The sequence below is a fragment of the Aspergillus affinis genome (assembly GCF_023601865.1).
Source record: "Aspergillus affinis strain CMG 70 chromosome Unknown NODE_1_length_919884_cov_86_970707, whole genome shotgun sequence".
Classification (NCBI taxonomy): domain Eukaryota; kingdom Fungi; phylum Ascomycota; class Eurotiomycetes; order Eurotiales; family Aspergillaceae; genus Aspergillus; species Aspergillus affinis.
The window spans coordinates 404065-422987 of record NW_026515782.1 but is presented as its reverse complement, the minus strand read 5'-3'; the positions used below and the strand labels follow the sequence as shown (position 1 = coordinate 422987).

Here is an 18923-nt window from a genome sequence, read left to right as displayed (position 1 = left end):
CCGTTTCTCTCTCAAGCAAGACAAAACAGACCACCGACATGAACCACGATGTAACCCCAGCCTCCCAGCCTCTTCGCCAAGATGATTGATTTGTACTTCATGCAGAGTATTTAGTTATCCACGTTCACGCTAGACAACCGCAATGGAAATTAAAACCTCGAAACTCCACAATCCTTCAGGACTCAGACCCACCGGTCTGAAGTTAAGAAAAACAAAACAAAACAAAATAAAATAAAAGCCAAGGCCAAGATCCATTGTGCAATGAGAGCAAAGAAACCTCGACGTCATGATACTAAGATCCACTTGAACAACACGAAGGAAGATCGGGGTGGATCGACATTTTGACAGTCTGTTTAGTCTCTAGACTATCTATTTGTTCCAAAGTCTCTGGAATATTTAATAATATTATAGTTTAGTTGATTAATAAACTGGTCCTACACCGTACTCCGTATATACATTGCACCGATATTTCTCCGAGGACGAGCCACGATTTGATTGAAGATGAGAGAAACAGGGCTAGATGGGTACATTTGTTATTTTCTACGACAAATAAACCTTTCTTGGTAAGCAGACAGAGAGAGATAGGTATATCTACTAATGATCATTCTCAATGATCTCCCCATTCATCCCAACCAGGATACCACTTCATTCTCATCAACTATAGTCTCCCCACCCCAATAAGGTAAACAACACTCATAGAAAACGAATGAATCAATCAATAATCTAACCTCCATCCGGCAACCTCAACGATCCCCACATAAGGAACTACCCAGACAGAGAAAGTACGGTTCGCGATGTTTCAGACCATCCATCGGTCCCCAATCCTTTTGACTTTTCTTCTTCAACGGTCGGACCCATACATTTGCAGAATCCGTAAATTAAACATATGGAGTCATGGCTAATTGCAGAAGTGCGGAATCGCGGAATTGCTTAGCATTATTGAACAGTCGGAGAACAGACGGTGGAGTCTACAGTCTACTACTGTTTACGTTCTGAGTAGTACTCCGACTCCGTAGTTTCTGAAGGATTGAACCGGATCGACCGGATTCCAGCACCCTCCGGGCCCGAGCAGTGATCGACATGACGAGATACCTGAAGGATGGAGGGAAAGGGCTTAGGAAGAGGCTCGGCATGCATAACTAGATAATACTCGAGATGGTTGGGAACTTGGTTTGCTGCGGATTATGTAGGTTCTAGGGGAGATGCTTTTTTTGGAGGGAGGCTGGAATAGGTACCAGTGTTACTTCATTGGAGGGGTTTCGGCTGAGATTGAATGGTTGGATGAATGGGCGGATGGTGCCATTTGATCTTGGATTACTTGGTAGTAGTAGACTGGTTTGAGACATGAGGAACGAACTAGGAGCGACAATGCTTCAGACGAACTACTTGGCACTGGAACTATGCGAGGATTCAAGGCTTGAAGGATCCGGATCCCGGATGAGATGTTTCCCTTAAGCTCCGTGTTCCGAAGTATACACGGATTGGAGGTGTAAAGGAAGAAAGCATAGGGTATTCCCTCATGGGATAGACAAACGGAGAAGTATAAGTTGGAGACTAATCCTCCTTCAACAGCTTCATTTGATATCAGCAATCAGAAATCCCAATTCCAATTCTACTCAGTCCATTCTATTTGACATATCCCTCCTCTGTGCCGATTCTCTCTCACACATTCTCACAATGTTCGCCAAATCCACCATCTTGACCATTTTGGCCCTCGCCACCGCCACCGTGCAAGGCTCCCCCATCCAGAAACGTGCTGTCGTGGCTCACGACTCCATCGCGCCTTTCGCCGAGACCGTTCCCAACGACGCCACGGGCAACACCTACAAGAAGTTCGAGCCGTTCTTGCACATCGCGCATGGCTGCCAGTCGTACCCAGCCGTTGCGGCCAACGGGGATACCAGGTTCGTTTTGTCTCTCCCTCCATCATCATCAGATGATCAAGTTAGGTTAGGGATGGAATGATATGAGATGAGCTGACACTTCAAATCCCAATCTGCAGCGGCGGCCTCAAGGACACCGGCAGCGCCACCGGCGGCTGTCGCGACCAGGGCAAAGGACAGACGTACGTGCGCGGCGGTTGGCTCAACGGCCGCTACGGCATCATGTACGCCTGGTACATGCCCAAGGACATGCCGACGAGCGGGATATCGACGGGCGCGCACCGCCACGACTGGGAGAACGTCGTGGTGTGGGTGAACAACCCAGCCGTGGCGAATCCGACCCTCCTGGGCGCCGCAGCCTCGGGGCACGGCAGCTACAAGAAGACGACGAGTCCGCAGCGCGAAGGGGAGCGGCCCAAGGTCGAGTATTTCACCTCGTTCCCCACGAACCACGAGTTGCAGTTCACCAACACGCTGGGTCGCGATCTGTCGCTGATTGCGTGGGAGTCGCTTCCTGAGGCGGCGAGGAAGGGGTTGGAGGATGCGGAGTTTGGCAAGGCGACGGTGCCTTTCAAGGATTCGACGTTCCAGGGCAACTTGGAGAAGGCAGCCATTTGATAAGGTGTGATGGAGAAGAGGGAGGGAGAGAATAATACAGAAGTTCCGAGCTGGAAATATGTAATTAATATCAAATTGAATTATATAGATTATTGGACCAACTATGTCTAGTTAGCTTAAGTGTATACAGTAAATGATACTGGCTTCAAATAAACAAGTCGTACATTCAATACCAGAACATCCCGGACTATGTTAAGTCCTGGTCCGGTGGAAATTAGATTTGCCCTCCCTGGCGATTGCCATCACGCTCTAGGAGCTTGGCGTGGGGAAGCTCACACCATGAATGGATGGATGGAGAGTTGAGAGACAAGAAAAAACTCGTGGGCAAAGCGACAAGGGGTCCTTGCCCCCTGAAAGTTCATGGAGGCTCACGGGGAAGTGAACCGTTCCGTGAGTGTAGTGGGTATATTAAAGCGAGAGCCAGGCCTCGTTCTCTTGGACCGACTGGTTTCTAGCTTCGAGCACTCTTGAGAAGCAAATCCATCGCGTCCTTCCAGCCAGACGAATCCACCATCTCAAGCACCGTCTGACCGGTCTCATCTTTCTGACCGAGGTCCACGCCGCCTCCCTTCTCGACCAGAACACGCAGAAGTCTGAGGTCGCGGTTTTCGATCGCCTGCATGATCGCGTTCCAGTCTCTGTAGGTCTTGTTGGGGTCGGCGCCCTTCTCGAGCAGCAGTTCGATCATCGAGAAATCCCCGTCGACACAGCGACGTACCGCTTTGACGATGGGGAGATGTTCGCCCGGCGCGTTGGGGTCGGCGCCGCCTTCATCCAGCAAGAACCGCACGATCTCGTGATGGCCCTCTCGCAGTGCCGTCGTGAGCGGAGAGAAAACGCCGCCGTTCTTGTACTCCACGCTGGCGCCGGCGGCCAAGAGGAGCTTGATGCTCTCGAGCTGATTCGCCAGCACCGCCATCTCCATCACTCCCTTGTGCGCCGACAGGTCCGTCACGGCGGGAAGCAACTGTTGCAGAATGTCGGGCGACCGCACGGCCATACACACGGGCCAGTCCTGGCCGCGTTGATTAGGATCGGCCCCGTGCGCCAGCAGCAGCTTCATCAAGTCGATCCGGTGTTCGCGAATCGCCGTCGTCAGAGCAGTTTGTCCTTGCGCGTTGCGGTCGTTCGGGTTCGCCCCGCCGTGCTCCAACAGCCACTGCGCGGCCTCGGCGTTGTTCATCTGCACCGCCATCTCGACAATGCCTGGGGGTTGGTGGAGATCGGCTCCCGCGTCCACGAGATCGGGCAGGAAGTGCGGCCGGAAATGCGTCACGCATTTCCAGGCGGGGTACTCCGAGGCCATCACGTTGGGGTTGGCGCCGTTGGACAAGAGGAGGTTGAAAATGTCGCGTCTATTGTCGCGGATCGAGGAACAGAGCGGTGTATAGATACCGTCCTTCTTTAGATTCGGGTCAATGCCGGCCTGGAGCAGAATCCTTATGGCATCGATATTGTTGATGCTGGTGGCTTGCTCCATGATACCGGGCGTCTTTCGGATGTCGGCGCCCCGTGCTAGCAGAATCCGCAAGCAGGCCGGACGGTAGATGGCTGACCAGAGCACATGCTCCGGTCCGGGAAGGTTGGGGTTGGCTCCGTGGTCGAGAAGCATCGTCACGCTGATCACTTGATCGGCCTGGACGGCTTCGAACAGCGCGGTTTTACCCTCGCCGTTCTTCAGGTTGGCGTCTGCACCAGCATTCAAAAGCAAGTCCACCAGTCGCTGGGGGGCCTTCTTTCGGATGGCTTCGATCAAGATCGTGCTCCTACTCCGCGTCTCGTGGTTGGGATCTCCCCCGTGAGCGAGCAGCGTGTGAACTAGGTCAGTCTTTAAGGCTAGTACCGCGAAGGCGAGGGGGGTCTCCAGCACTAAACTGGCCATAGAGGTCGGTTCAGCTTGGTACTTCATTAAGAGAGCCGCGCCATCGACGAATGATCCGTCTACCGCGAGCCAAAGCGGGGTCTTCCCATCCTTGTCGGCTTGGTTGGGGTTGGCCCCGAACTGCAGCAGAAGCCGCATGCCTTCGATGTCACGGCGCATGATGGTCTCGTTCAGAGGATGCGAATTCTCCCCCATGTCTGGGGACACTCCGCTATCCAGGAGCTGTTCCATTAACTGATGGTTCCTCGCCCGCACGGCAGACGCCAGGGCGCTCTTGAGGTGGCCAACCGTGGCTGCGCTGGTATGACTGGGGGTGCGGCGCGGCATCGACACGTCGCGTTTCGGATGTGAGCGAATACTTCCTATGGAAGCAGTTAGGTCTGCGTCGATATCTTGTTGCGCTAAGGTTTCCGCCGCGGATGCCGCTGAGCTCGAGACCCCCGGATGGTTCTCATTCCGGGAGTATGGGTTGCGAGTGGAGAAATTGGTCGGTTCGTGAATGTGGGAATCGGAGAGGGAGAGGTTGTCGAGATAAAGAACGGATGACAAGGTATCCGGCACCGACTCGGGCGTCGGCTTGACTTGGTAATCTGAGTCGGCATGCCTGGTCAAATCAACGTCGCTGAGTGGTGCCTTCGGGGGCACCGGCGGCACGGGAATGGACGGTGGCGGACCACCAGGCACCGTCTTGACGGCCGAGGACGGTTGCTTCACGCTCTTGTTGCTGCGCTCGAGCGACTTGACTTGGTTGATGCCCGTCACCGATCGTCCTTTGGCCATGCGGTCCAGCGCCGCCGCCAGCCCCGCGTATCCGACGCCAACCGAGTCCTCCGGCCTCGATTCTCCCAGCGACCAGTGGAAGGCCAGCACGCTGATCTGCAAGGCGTCCATCACCTTACTCAGAGACTCGCGGATCCTATTTAGCTCGTTGCTGGGCCGGTGCCATCCCTTCTGGAGCCTTCCGAAAGCCCCTCTGTGTTCATATTGAGCCAGTTTCGTGACGAGGCGATCGAGCTGCTGAAAGTCCTTGTACGCCTCCGAGAATTTCTTTTCCACCTCCTGCAAGATAATCTGGGGCAGTGGTCGCTTCGCCCCGGTCGACTCGCTGAGGCCGGCTTCGATGGTCCACAAGGCGCGACAGGTATCGAGGAAGACTCGCGCAAGGTCTTGAAAGCCAATGGGGATATCGTGAACGGTGCTGAGATAGTCTAGCATGCGCACGGAAATACGGTTGCCCAGCTGGGTAGCCTGAGCGGAGATCGCAAAGACGGCATCCTCCGGGGAAGAAGGCATGTCGCAAGTAGGCCCGTTAGTCGCCTGCTGGTTGTCTGTGAGCCCCCTGTCAGACGTTATGGCTATAGAAGAATTCTTTGCGATCGACGTCTGCAGTGTGTGGGAGAATTTATTACCATGTCAGGGGGGAAGAGAAGCCGGTGGGATGGAGGGGAGGTTTAAAGGGGGGGCGGGATATTCAAGGTATTAGTTCCGGGCGTCTGGCCCTTCCAGGGATTGAATCCAGCGCCTTTCCTAGAACGCGGTTGGACTTGGAGCACCAGGGAGGATTTTTAATTGCACAGGAGACTGATTGTCCATTGCCAGGAATCTGGACGACACGCAAGAACCCGTCGTGGTACACCAACCATAGATTGACAAGCGCAACGGAGTGGAGCCAGCTGAACTGCTGGGACGAGTACGGAGTACGATCGTGAGATGCTAGAGAGGCATCGCTTAACCTTACCGACATGACTAGGCCGAGTTGGCTCGTAGTGAGGACCACGGTCTGCTGAAAAAAATTTGGTGAAACCGGGTCGAACTCAAAAAGCGGGTGGATCAGGTATCCCAGTGGACTTTCGAGTCTGCTTCAATTTCCAGCCAACATCCGGACTAAGGAACGGACTCCTCCCCCAGTGATAGGCTGGTACGGTGATACGCATCGGCCAACAGATCCGATCGACAGTACGGAGTTATGGGTCGATGGGGACGACGAGTCGACGATGTATCGGGATCCACATAGTCGATAGACTAACGCCATGGCGCACAGAATCGGCGGGCGAACCTTGATGAAATGGGGGAAAGGGCCTTGAGGCTGGCTGGCTGGGCCACGAGGCACGCCCACCGCCGTCCTGCATTGCTAGGCCGAGTCCCCTCAGTCCCTGAAAGCTGAAACGGCTAAACCTCGCTCAATTTCGGGGAAAGGTTCATGTCATACACTGAGAGAATCACGGGATTTGAAGATAGAGTTTCGTGGAGGATGCAGCAGGCGGAAGATGTCCGTTTGGAAGAGACCGTTGAGAATTGAGAGTTTGGGTCACTCTCAGTGGGAAAACATGGAATGAAAGGCGGATCTTCCAGAATGTTTGGGTCGCCTGAAACCCGAGGCAGAGGCGGCTTAGTCATGCCCACGTTACACGGGGACCCGTTATTAGGCCCCAAGGCACCTTTCTTTGTTAGTTACAATTTACATAGAAGAGACATTTGGACCGACGCTAACAGAATCACTAATTTCTAACGTGATCAGGTACTAGCAGCAAAGGATTTGGAATATACGGGGTAATCCTGCTGAGTCTTACCATTACTCTGTACTAGTATCCTTCTTCTGCTTGGAGTCGTGTGCCACCAGCACTGCGGTCATCATGATATCACCCTCTACAAGAAACCCAGAATGACCGCTGCTGCACGTCATGCTGCTGCACGTCATGCTGGAGGCTCTCTATAACAAGACCTATATATATAGATATGCAGAGGTCTAGATCTAGACCCTCCTCCGTAATCATAGTACTTCATTTCCACCATCTCAATCTCACGCACCCCTAAGACAGCCCCAACAGCCAGATCCTCATACCAAGACAACACCTAGAGCCTCACAACCAAATCAACAAGATGTCCAAAGAGAATCAGCCCTCGACCGGCGTACGTGGCGGTGCCAGCGACATCCCGACCCCTGCCAACAGCGCGGAAGGCAGCTTTTTCCAGCGCCTGGCGGGAGGCGGCAATTCTGGCGTGCGCAACCAGGGAGCCGGCCACGTCGGGGTACGATCTAGACCGGATTTTAATTAATTTGGAATACAAGAAAGACAATGAAAAAATACTAACAAAAGAAAATCCCCAACAGATTGGAGCCCCCAAGCAAACCGAAGGCGAATTCCTCAGCCTCGATCAGCAAAAAGGCATAGCGGGCCACCACTACAGCCAGCGCGCCGGGCTAGAGGAACCCAACGCCGCCGAAGATCGAAGCTTCATGTACAAGAAACCCGGCGAACAGGATACGTTGCCCGGTTGGGAGAAGGCGAAGGACGTGGCGGGCCATCTGTAAGTCCTGTTATCTTATTTTGTTTAATTTTCTTTCCTCCTGGCTTCCTTTTCCCTTCTTTTTCTTTGTTCAGGGAAATTGGGCTGGCTTGGCTGACTTGCGTGCATTAGTCTTCCTTAAATCTTAACGGCCTCGTTTTTGGGTTTCGGCGTCTGATTTGATATCTGATATAAGGATGGATATGGATTTACATGATATATGATATACAAAACTGTACATTATTTGTTTATTTTCTAATGCCGAGGTGTCGATGATGAAAGAAACAAAAAAGGAGTTCTGTACATATGCTCAACTATCTCGCATATCGCAAATCATAACCTAGAAATAATAAAGAATGCAGCCAGCCGTCGCTACTCCACCTTGGCCCCTTTCCCCTTGATCTTGTCGCGCAATGCGACCACTTTGCCGGCAATTCGCCCCTTGAGCGTTTGCGCCGTGAGGGCGGCTGCCTCCTCCACGGTGACAAAACGACGGACCAGGAGGTTGAAGATACTGCCAAATGCAAGGGCGATCACAGTGCTGGTGAGGATGATCACGTTGTACGGCATACTAAAGTCTGGCGTGGGTAGAGGCAGAAGCAGACTGGTCGTGCGCATGTAGATGGGACCGCCCTGCCGGTCGGGGGCGCCCAGCTTGATCACCGCCGGAGCCACGTTGAATCCGCGGTTGGCGTCGGGCGGATACTCGGTGTACCGTAGAATCGCCTTCTCAAAGTCGTAGGTGAGGGTCACCGTGGATGCGGCAGGGACGGTCAGCGCGAGTTCCAGTTGCGTCCCCCGTTCGCGATCGATGGCGGGTCGGTAAACGGTCTCCCTGATGATCTGCGAGGCGGGAACTGGCCGAATGACGCCATCCCGCCCGGTGATCGTAGCTTCCAGCGTATGGATGTAGGGCCGCAGGAACCACGGTAAAGTCTCGAAGTAGATGAAATCCACCGCGTCTGTATCGGACGGGTTGTCAAAGATGTTCCGCATGCCTCCCCGTTCCTGGCCATGCCCCACGATCGTACGTTCCGCACGCAAGATCGGCTCGTCCAGAGGAACCTGCGTCGTGGTTTCCTGCTCGGGCATGGTGATGTCAAATGGCGTAGAGGACTGTAAGGTATAGCAGCGAGTGAATCCGTCCGGTTTTTTAGATTCAATGGCCCCTGGAGACACGGAAACATCTCGCTCATGTGGCACTCTTAAGCAGACCGGCCCATCCTCGGCAGCTTGGCCCTCTGCAAGAGGACATACTCCGTTCATGCTGCGACCGAAGACTTCGGTCAGGCCCCATCCCTTTCCGGACGGGTTCTCCAACGGATAGCAGGTGTCATCCGAGTGATAGGACTTGGAAGTGTCGCAAACAAGCTGTTCAGCAGGCACCGGTCTAGGGATTGGGTTATCTAGGAACAGTTAGTAGAGCATTAGAGAGAGAGCAGGCAAAAAGAACCTCACCTCGAGTTCGTTTTGATCGCTCGAGATCCAGCGCAATGTCCACCGTTTGTTCGATCTGCACAAGACATTCACCCGACTGCGGACAGACAGGGCGCACATCAACCGCCATGCTCTGCCACGAGGCATCGAAGAGTTTGTGACCATCAAACAGACTAGAAATGCCGGCCTTGCCCTTACATGGCAGCAGTTTCAGGAAGGGTGTCAGGTTCTCCGTGCAGACAACTTCGCCGGGAAGTGTTCCGTGCAACAGATGGAGATTCTTCGTTGTCGAATGGTCGCCGGTCGGCTGGAAGGATGTGACGGGCCGCGTGGTTCGCGTGGAATCGATGAAGTTCAGCGATGCGCAGAACAAACCGGACAAGGACTGCGTCAGAGTGATCCATCTGGCAAATGCCCTGTGTTCAACCGTCAGCAGGGGCAATCGATACTTCCAGCATTCAATCCAATCACATACTCCTGCTCGTCCACTGCGTCAATCCACGCCCACAATTCCACCCCAGTGCCACCCTCCTTGGTCCCATTCCAGGGGCGCGAACCCCAACTCTCCGCATCCCATCGCCCCGTCGTAAAGCGGAGGTGGAGCTCTTCGGTGTGGGCATGTTGCAAGATCTGACCTAGCGCGCGAGGGAAGTATTGAAAGTTGCGCTCGTCAAAAGACTCTTTTGTAGCATTGCTGCGGAAATTAAATGACGCCAGTAACGACGACTGCGGTAGCGGTTGAAGGACGAGGCTTTCGTGGTAGTCCGATGCGGCGGAGGCAAGCGTCGACAACGCGCCGAGGAGGAGCAAAGAAAAAGGCCAAAGAGAAATCATCACGTCATGCTTGCCGGTACAAACAGTCTTGTCCAAAGCAACCCAAGTATCTGTCGCGCGTCTCGTTCGATCGCCTAGGATGATGGCGCCGGGCGGAGCTCCGAGCCGGTGGAAGGACAGACAGGAAGCGTTCTAGGTTGAGGGCACGGCCTTGGCGAGCTATAGGTAGTGGTATTCAACACGGCACAGGACAGCGTCAGATATCGCGTTCTCAGCGAGATCAACCGCACAGTTGACACTGACTGTCGCCAGAGGAGATCGAGTAACTTGTAAGGCATCCGGAATCCGAACAGTGAACACATCCCCGACTTGCCCAAAGGGGACAGCTCACCTAAGCGCAGCCGCGATTAGCGCCACTCCGCAGAAAGAAAGAAATCGGGACCGCATCAAGATCAATACGATCAATCCACCTCCAAGTCAATCTCCCCTTCTCTTTTCCCCGGGCTTCCTTGCTCTCATCGTCCCTCTCTTTCTTTTTTCTTATTTCCCTATTGTCATCGCATCATGGCGGCCGAACAGAGAAAGCTGCTCGAGCAGCTCATGGGAGGTACGTTGGGTCCTGAACGCTCTCCGCGCGCATCTAATCCGAATCTCAAGCTAACTTGAAAACCTTCTGTCTATCCAGCGGATCAGCTAATGGGAACCGGCGCGGCCTCGCGCAATGCTCAGCTCTCCATCACCGACTCGAAAGTCTGCCGCTCGTACCTCGTGGGAACCTGTCCGCATGATCTCTTCACCAACACCAAGCAAGACCTGGGCCCCTGCCCGAAAGTGCACAGCGAAGGCTTGAAGACCGAGTACGAGACGGCTTCGGCAGCGGAGAAGGCGAAATGGGGGTTCGACTATGACTACATGCGCGACATGCAGAAGTACATCGACGACTGTGATCGCAGGATCGACTCGGCGCAGCGCCGATTGGAGAAGACGCCGGATGAAATCCGACAGACTAATAACCTGGTGAGTGGATTGCTAGCGTAGAGGATCAGTTTGACGAGGGAGAGAGAGATGACAAGTGTTGACTTTTTTTTTTTTTTTTTTTTTTTTTTTGCGGTAGCTCAAACAAATATCCGACCTGGCGAAGACGATAAACACTGGGTTGCTGGAAATATCTGTCCTGGGCGAAACGGGCTCCGTCGCGCAGGCCCTCAACGAACTGCACAAGATCCGCACCACCAAGCACCAGAAGGAGACCTGTGAGCGAGAACTCAAAAACCTCCAGGATACCTCCGGCCCGTCGGGTCATCAAAAACTGCAGGTCTGCGATGTCTGCGGTGCGTACCTCAGTCGACTCGATAACGACCGCCGGTTAGCGGATCACTTCTTCGGCAAGATGCACATGGGATACTCAGATATGCGCAAGGGGTTCAAGAAGCTCAGTGAGGAGCTCAAGGGACGACCGCCTCCGGTCCGCCATCACGATGATGACGACGGCGGTTGGGGTGGACGCTCGGGTGGTGGAAGAGGTCCCCGATATGGTGGCGGCGGAGGATACAAAAAGCGTGGTGGACGGTGGTAATCTGGTGCGTGTGTAGCTCTTTGGCCGTTGTTCCTCCGTGTCGTGTCTGGATATGCATAGCGTAGGCGTTGTTCTCTTCATGCCTGGAATTTAATGAAACTACATTATGTGACAATTAAACAAATACTATCTTGTAAGGCTGATAAAGATATTCTAACTACAAGTCAAAGAGTATGGTAGTAGTCAACGCTAAATGATACTGAAGGACAAATCAGCCACAACTATGATGTCATCTGTTATACATATTCACACATGAGAACAAACATGGAGTTGATGTCAAGCTACTATCACTTCAGGTGTATTGTGCTGAGGAGTATTCGGATTTCCTGAAGGCCTAGTAGGTCGGCCAACCGGGTTATTGATAAGTGGTATCCAGCATTTTGATGCGCTGTTCTGAGGATAGGGCTACCATTTCTGGCGTCACGCATGGATGTCGCTTACAACTTGGCTGCTTTTGTTGCCGTACTGTGGAATAGGGCTGTTCACGATACTTTAAAGTCAAGGTTTTGCTTGATCGTTGATAGTATCGTATAAGCCCAAAGCCAGCGATAATTATCGTAGAAAGTATCGGATAAGCTAAGGGTTAACGATACTATTATCGTCAGAATAGTCAACGATACTATAAAAGTCGACGATAATCTCGCTATATCATGTGATTTTTCTAACAAGGGATGATTGTTAACCGAACTTCTTACACCCACAAAGATTATGATCACCTAACTGAACTATATCAATATTATGGCTTCAAATGACAGTCAGCGAATGGCTACTCGCCAAAAGCAACTCAATTATTTCCTTCTCAATGATGGATATGATGAAGAATCCTTATCTATAGATCGCATGCCAGATTTTCCAGATCCAAATTCAAATCCAGTTCCAGTTCCAGATACTAGATCTCTAATTGAACCTCCTTCCTCCGAGATTCTACCATCTGAATCAATTTCGCAAACCCTAGCAGAATCAAGCTGCTCAACTTTATACCCTCAGAAACGACAACGTCCAGCTCCAGTCACAAAATGGATATAGGATTATTTCCAGATTACTGAAGTTAATCAAGAGTAGATTAACAAAAAGACAAAGAAACAGGAGCTGAAAGACCGACATATACAATGCGCCTCTATTGAGAGTAAAACTGGAGTACAGTATAGCTGGAGTACTTCAGATTTATTGAAACAGATTTCAACTACCAACATGAAACGACATCTAGAAAAACACGGGATCTTTTTACCTGAATCCTGGTGTACAGTCTCCGATAGGAAAGAACAGCCCACTATAAAAGATTATATAGCTAAAACTGAGAATCTTTTACACCAACAATTACTGGAAAAGAATATCCTTCGGTAGATTATTCAGAAAAAACTTGCTTTTACAACAATCGAATCACCTGCTTTCCATCAGATATTCAATGATATTCTAGGAATCTCATTACTACCTCTATTACGATCTACATTACGTCGGAGACTTATGGATGAATTTTAAATACAGCGACTGCAATTAAAGGAGAAACTTGCAGTTACTTGCAAATCAATTGCTTTATCCTTGGATATTTGGACCAGCAAAAATCATCTACCAATCCTCGGTATCATTGGCCACTGGCTCACAGAGGATTTTAGATACCAGGAGAGGGTATTAGAGTTCACTGAACTACACGGGATTTATAGTGGAGAAAATTTGGCAATCGCTATTCATTCTACTCTCCGTGAGTTGAATCTTGAAGCTAAATTGACAACAATTACCGGAGATAATGCTAGTAATAATGAAGCTATAGCTTCAGAGTTATATTATGCATTAAAAGGATCACTTCTGTCTGAATCAATAATCCAATTCCAAGGAATCGACAGTTATATCCGCTGCCTTGCACATATCTTAAACCTTATTGTCAAAGATATTCTCCGCGTGCTAAACTCTGGTAGTACTGCGGAAACACAAGCTATATGTAATAATCTCAAGGATAGCAACCTTATTACATCTCAGACAGCATTAGCTAAACTCCGGATTCTAGCTCTTTGGATTAATCGCAGCCCTCAAAGGAGACAAAAGTGGAAAGAGATTTGCCAATATATGGATCTTCCAGACCGGTACATTGAATATGATGTGGAAACACGATAGAATTTAACCTACCGTATGCTTGATACTGGTTTAAAATCGAAGTATCAGATTAATCAATTCATATCCTTGCAAACTGAAATTCTGCCTTTTACCGATAATGATTGGCAACGACTTTCTCAAATCTATCAAGTCCTCACGAAGTTTAATAAACTTACACTTTTCATTTCCGAAAAACAGCCTCATATCAGCCTGGCTATTCCACTTTACTACGAGCTTCATGATTTGCTTAACGAAGCATCTAATTTCGAAGGGGCTTTTGCTAGTATAGACCCTGATATTGCTGCTGCGATGAAAACAGGCTTGAGAAAGTATCAAAAGTACTATACTTTTGTGGATAAATGTGATACATATTATACTGCATTAGTTCTTGATCCGCGGGTGAAAGGAGACCTGATTTTGGGTGAACTGGATGATAAAGAGACTGGTAGCTGGATTATTAAGGCTATTAAGACTAATATTTATCAAAGATATCCTATGGAGGATGAATTACCCAAGTCAAGTATATCTACACGATTCTCACCGGGCAAACTATACAGCAATGTGGAATTACGAATGCTACAACGGCTTCAATCTCCTAATCAGCCTTTTCTCTCTGATATTGATCAGTACTTCAACAGTCCTCGTATTAGTGTGATTGATACTACAGATTCTAACTGGCTTTGCACCTGGTGGCGTAGCCACAAAGATGAAATGCCTCAAATGGCTGCAGCTGCTCGTAATTATCTAGCTATTCCAGTCTCAGAGGTAGCTGTTGAGAGGCTATTTAATGCAGCGAGGGATATTCTGGGAGTCTGAAGATATGCAATGAAAGGGGATAGATACTATGAGAATGTTAATGTTAATGAATGATATCTGTTAGGATCAGAAGGATTAGAGCCTTCAGTTTACTTAGCTATATATATTATGCTTCTTAATCCCAAAATCCAAAGTATAATTATTATTCCAGCACCGAAGAACTAGTTCTAATTCGGAAATTAGCCGATCTGACGATAATAGTTAACTTTCTACCAATAGTATCGTATAAGCCAAGGGCCGGCGATAATTATCGTCAGAAAGTATCGGATAAGCTAAAGGCTGACTTTTCTGAAAGTCGACAATATAGTATCGTCAAGACCGGCAGAATCGGCTGATAGTGAACAGCCCTACTGTGGAACACTGGGAATCAGTTCGAATTTCTTGGTGGAATTTCATATCCCACGAACCAAACCGTTTTCTTGATGCGCGTTATCGTATCTTTGCAGAACCAAGGAGCGCCTCTTCGTAAACCGCTCTTCAGATAGTTCAGTCTTCCGCCGAAAGCTGGGATCCCGCTTGAAGGGGAGGGGAGTTTTCTCTCCCCACTCCATCCTCAGCCTTGCGCAGAGATCATACCCAGATAGCCCAAGCTAGAGAATAGCGGCTATCGCAGTCTGCAAGGCCACTACTACCCGGCAGCCGATCCCGCTTTTATCGCAGGCTCGGGCTTAGACCGAGTACACAAGAGCCCGATTCTTTCAGTCCCATCGGGACATCTTTTTCCTCTGCCTACACAAATCTCATATTGCACATTGCCGCAGGAGGAATAATCGTGCTCATGCGCCTTTCAGCCAAGCAATTCGGGAATTAGATAGCGGGGTAAGTAGGGGGGTTTATAAAGGGCAGGTTCTGGCAGAAATAACGCAACGACCATCTCTTGTAAAGTCAAAGCCGGTGTCCGCCTCCTCCCGTTCATTATCCCTCTGGTGGTCTTTAATCTGGTCAATCTATGGTCTCGGGGACTAATGTCGGCTTGCTCGAGTCTTTGAGTGGGACGCTCAAACGCCGTGTCTTGGATGCTATTGTGCGTTCGATTACAGATGCTTTGGTCCTGGAACTTACATCTGGTGCTTTGGCGGTCCTGTTGGCTGTTTTTCTACGCCGGGCGAAGATTCATCATGATCCGGCGAATGCTGGGTTTATGTGAAACTCGGGACGTTGGTTTCGTGATTTAGGGCATGTTTCTCAGTATTTCTATTCTATGTTTGTCTTTTCGTTTCTTCTTTTGCCTCTTTTTTCCTTTTAGTAGATGCAAGATAATATTGTCTAGAATACAGTACCTTAACAGCTTGCAAATTGGTATAGTTATATACTTTGTTACTTCTAGAAACACGATAGCAGGAATGGCCGCAACCAAATGCCCAAAATTGCGTAACGGACAAGGTCCATACACTGAGCTGATTGCTAATGCTAATTGATCGATTGCGCAAGAGTAGTTGGTCGTCGTCGTGGTCTATTATCGCCACCATTACTTCGGGCTTTGCGGTGGGTCCAATTCTAGGTCAATCTGTAATGCGGCGTAGTATATTTAGTCGGGACAATCTCCCCTTCAATCTTACATGAGACTTCGGCTGATCATGATGGGCCTATCTCGTCGTGGCTCGAAGTTTCTCATTGTGGAAGGTAACCGTTTATGGCGTACAATGATCTGACACCTACTCCTACACCTGTCTATCTCTATCCAGAGCTAACCGGCTATAGTGGATGATTGCTTAATACGAGGGGTTCACATTAGTGCAGCCGTAATCCCTACTAGTTCTCGCGACTAGCAACAGCTGTGGTTTAGTCTCATGCACCATTATTAATACCGCCGGCCGCTACTGCACGATGACCACCACGACGGTCAGCACGCATAGAATCCTAAATCCTTCTCGCGAGGCGGGATCTTGCCGGTGACCAGGGCCGGAGCCAGAGCCAGAGCCTTGTCTGCCTCCGTAATTTGATACACAAGGGTGTAACTGAAACTGGAAATCCGGTGAGAGCGATCCACGCCAGGGCAAGGACCTGACGTCGGATCGAGAAAAAGTCCACGTTCCACGTGGATGATCTGTGCCACGCGGTCTTGATGCGGTGCCTGCTAGCCAAGATGGGTAAAGATTTAGGTGCATTCAGTGCATGGATATGTATGTGTATTTATGTTGGCGAGATGAGATATAGGCGATTACATGTAGTTTTTTTTGCCTTTTCCTGTGTTCGTCAAAACAGGACATGATCAATGAGGACCTTGCCTCTCTTTTCTTTCGTTGGATGGGCTTAGCACAGCAGAGAACGCAAGTGACCAATGGCTTAGACATAGATATTACAGAAGAGAAATAAAACATTTCTCCTGTTGACCACTTCAAGTACCCTTTCTAGGCTCCCATATTAGTCTCTTAGCTGGAAAGCTTCCACCGTAAACCGCCTGTCGCGTCTGCTATCGCGAAACAAGGCAGGATTGAGACAAAGAAATATTCTAGCGAGCACTGCCGTCGTATGAGGACGATGATAGGTGCGACAGATGCCTGGATGTCGCTTTGTTGGCCGCCATCCCAGTCACCAACGCAGCTTCTCCCAGTTGTTGTCGCTACCTCCCGACAGATGCTGGATGGCCTAGTCATCAGGAATGGGCCAAGTTGAACAGCACAGTTCATGACCGACTTCTGAAAGGCGTCCCACTGGGCCAGTCATGCTACAGCGGACAGGCCGATGAGGCGGCTTGCCATGATATTGTGTCCACTTGGGAAACGCTTGAGCCATTTTAAAAAGAATCCCGATATCCGCTGAGAAGAATGAAGGTCCACGCGGAGACTAACTCGAAGAAAACCCCAATTTAAATGACCCGGTGAATGTCATTTCCATGTACTACGAGAACAACACCTGCAACCCCTTCTACGGCCCCCTGTCGCCAGTGAAAAGCGAGATCGTCGCAAACGCCTCTTGCTCGCTAGGTGGCCTTGTCTCCTACGCCATCAACGTGTTCGATGCAGCGAGTGCCTTGGCTGGCGTGAACTTCGCCCGTGAGAACAACGTTCGCCTCATCATCAAGAACACGGGCCATGACGCGCTGGGTCGGTCCACCGGCAAAGGCTCCCTGGCACTGTGGACGTACCACCTGAAGAGCGTGAGCTTCACGAACTATTCCAGCCCTCGATACTCTGGGCCCGCCGCCCGCGTTGGTGCCGGGATCCAGGTCGGCGAGTTGTGCAAGGCCGCGGCGGCGAAGGGATACCGCGCCACTGGAGGCACCTGTGACTCGGTGGGTGTGGCAGGAGGCTGGATTCAGTCTGCTGGCCACGGGCCGTTGGCGTCGTCGTATGGGCTGGGATCCGACCAGGCGCTGGAATACGAGGTGCTGACTACCGAATGTCGACACCTCGTGGCGTCGCCCACCAGCATGCAGATCTATACTGGACCCTGAGCGGCGGCGGTCCGGGGAACTACGCCATCGTGCTGTCCGTCACGCTGAAGGTGCATCCTGACGGTCCCGTGGCAGGCTCGAGACTGTTGTTTGTGGAGAGCAACTCGGACAAGTACTGGGCGGCCGTGGAGGCGTGGCAGCGACATCTTCTCCACATCCTTGATTCCATCCCGGGGTTTCAATCGCTCGTCGCCCTGGCCGCCGGTGGTGTTTTCCAGCTCAACTATGCGACTCTGCCAGACGGAAGTAAGACGGATCTCATCACGGCTCTGACGCCCTTCTACGACGAGCTGGCCTCCCTAGGCATCTCAGCCACCCTGAATGAGACCGTCGTCCACGACACCTACCTGAAGCACTACACCTACTACGAGGGGAACGACTTCGACGGCCGCAACGCCACCGTCGGCGATCGCATGATCCCCCGATCCCTGGTGCGCAATGCCACACGCCTGTCGCAGCTGACAGACGTGTACAAGAGCCTCGTCCAGACCGAAAACTCATTCGTGTATCTGATCAGCCAAAACGTGTCGCATGCCGTGGCGGGCAACAAGGCCGGCGACAATGAAGTCCTCCCCGCATGGCGAGACTCGCTATACATCGCCAACTTCGGCGTGACGGGCTATCCTCTGGCCTCGTTTACTGAGCTGAAGGAGCAGGTCTCCCAAAAAAACAAGTGGCAGATCGACCTACGTGACATCACGCCGAGAGGAGGTAGCTATATGAACGAGGCCATTTTCAACTATCCCTATTGGAAGGAAGACTACTACGGTACCGACTACGAGAGGCTGGCCGCTATCAAGAACAAGTATGACCCTGCGCATGTTCTCTGGGCGACGACATCGCCTGGATCGGCTGAGGCGTATGAGCTGCGTAGGGATGGTCATCTGTGCAAGGCGTGAGAGTGAGGGTAGGAGGGATAGAGATGGGATCAAGATGGGGAACATATAGACTGTATACTTGTTTATTTTTATTTCATTCGAGCTGCTTCGGTTCTCGTTTAATTGCCTTATCTAGTATCTGGCAATTGCTAACTTATACTTTTTGTCGACTCCAGCAGGAATTTTTATCTTGATTCTGCACCGAAGAGAATATATTTTGAATTCTAGTACCACAAAAATGTAGGCATACTATCATTTCCTGGTTCGCGATTATATAAAAAAAACA

The 18923-nt window shown here is 50.9% G+C and overlaps 6 protein-coding genes across 6 annotated transcripts; 4 read left to right on the top strand and 2 right to left on the bottom strand.

Moving 5' to 3' along the window:
• Nucleotides 1-1677: 1677 nt before the first annotated feature.
• On the top strand, nucleotides 1678-2501 carry KD926_004057 (NPP1 family protein; the record flags this gene model as incomplete). Its single annotated transcript, XM_053095900.1, has 2 exons — nucleotides 1678-1949; nucleotides 2003-2501. The coding sequence occupies 2 exons, from the start codon at nucleotides 1678-1680 to the stop codon at nucleotides 2499-2501; spliced, it is 771 nt and encodes a 256-aa protein (XP_052961200.1).
• Nucleotides 2502-2952: 451 nt separating this feature from the next.
• On the bottom strand, nucleotides 2953-5676 carry KD926_004056 (ankyrin repeat domain-containing protein; the record flags this gene model as incomplete). The annotated part of the gene is made up of 1 exon (XM_053095889.1): nucleotides 2953-5676. One exon carries the CDS (start codon nucleotides 5674-5676, stop codon nucleotides 2953-2955), a length of 2724 nt encoding a protein of 907 aa, XP_052961199.1.
• Nucleotides 5677-7263: 1587 nt separating this feature from the next.
• Nucleotides 7264-7696, top strand: KD926_004055 (uncharacterized protein; the record flags this gene model as incomplete). The annotated part of the gene is made up of 2 exons (XM_053095878.1): nucleotides 7264-7407; nucleotides 7496-7696. The coding sequence occupies 2 exons, from the start codon at nucleotides 7264-7266 to the stop codon at nucleotides 7694-7696; spliced, it is 345 nt and encodes a 114-aa protein (XP_052961198.1).
• A 347-nt stretch (nucleotides 7697-8043) lies between these two features.
• On the bottom strand, nucleotides 8044-9942 carry gpi16 (GPI-anchor transamidase subunit GPI16; the record flags this gene model as incomplete). The annotated part of the gene is made up of 3 exons (XM_053095867.1): nucleotides 8044-9077; nucleotides 9130-9524; nucleotides 9584-9942. 3 exons carry the CDS (start codon nucleotides 9940-9942, stop codon nucleotides 8044-8046), a joined length of 1788 nt encoding a protein of 595 aa, XP_052961197.1.
• Nucleotides 9943-10446: 504 nt separating this feature from the next.
• KD926_004053 (LUC7 domain-containing protein) lies at nucleotides 10447-11458 on the top strand (the record flags this gene model as incomplete). Its single annotated transcript, XM_053095856.1, has 3 exons — nucleotides 10447-10489; nucleotides 10568-10899; nucleotides 11024-11458. The coding sequence occupies 3 exons, from the start codon at nucleotides 10447-10449 to the stop codon at nucleotides 11456-11458; spliced, it is 810 nt and encodes a 269-aa protein (XP_052961196.1).
• A 5740-nt stretch (nucleotides 11459-17198) lies between these two features.
• KD926_004052 (uncharacterized protein) lies at nucleotides 17199-18658 on the top strand (the record flags this gene model as incomplete). The annotated part of the gene is made up of 2 exons (XM_053095845.1): nucleotides 17199-17690; nucleotides 17735-18658. The coding sequence occupies 2 exons, from the start codon at nucleotides 17199-17201 to the stop codon at nucleotides 18656-18658; spliced, it is 1416 nt and encodes a 471-aa protein (XP_052961195.1).
• Between the last annotated feature and the right edge of the window lie 265 nt (nucleotides 18659-18923).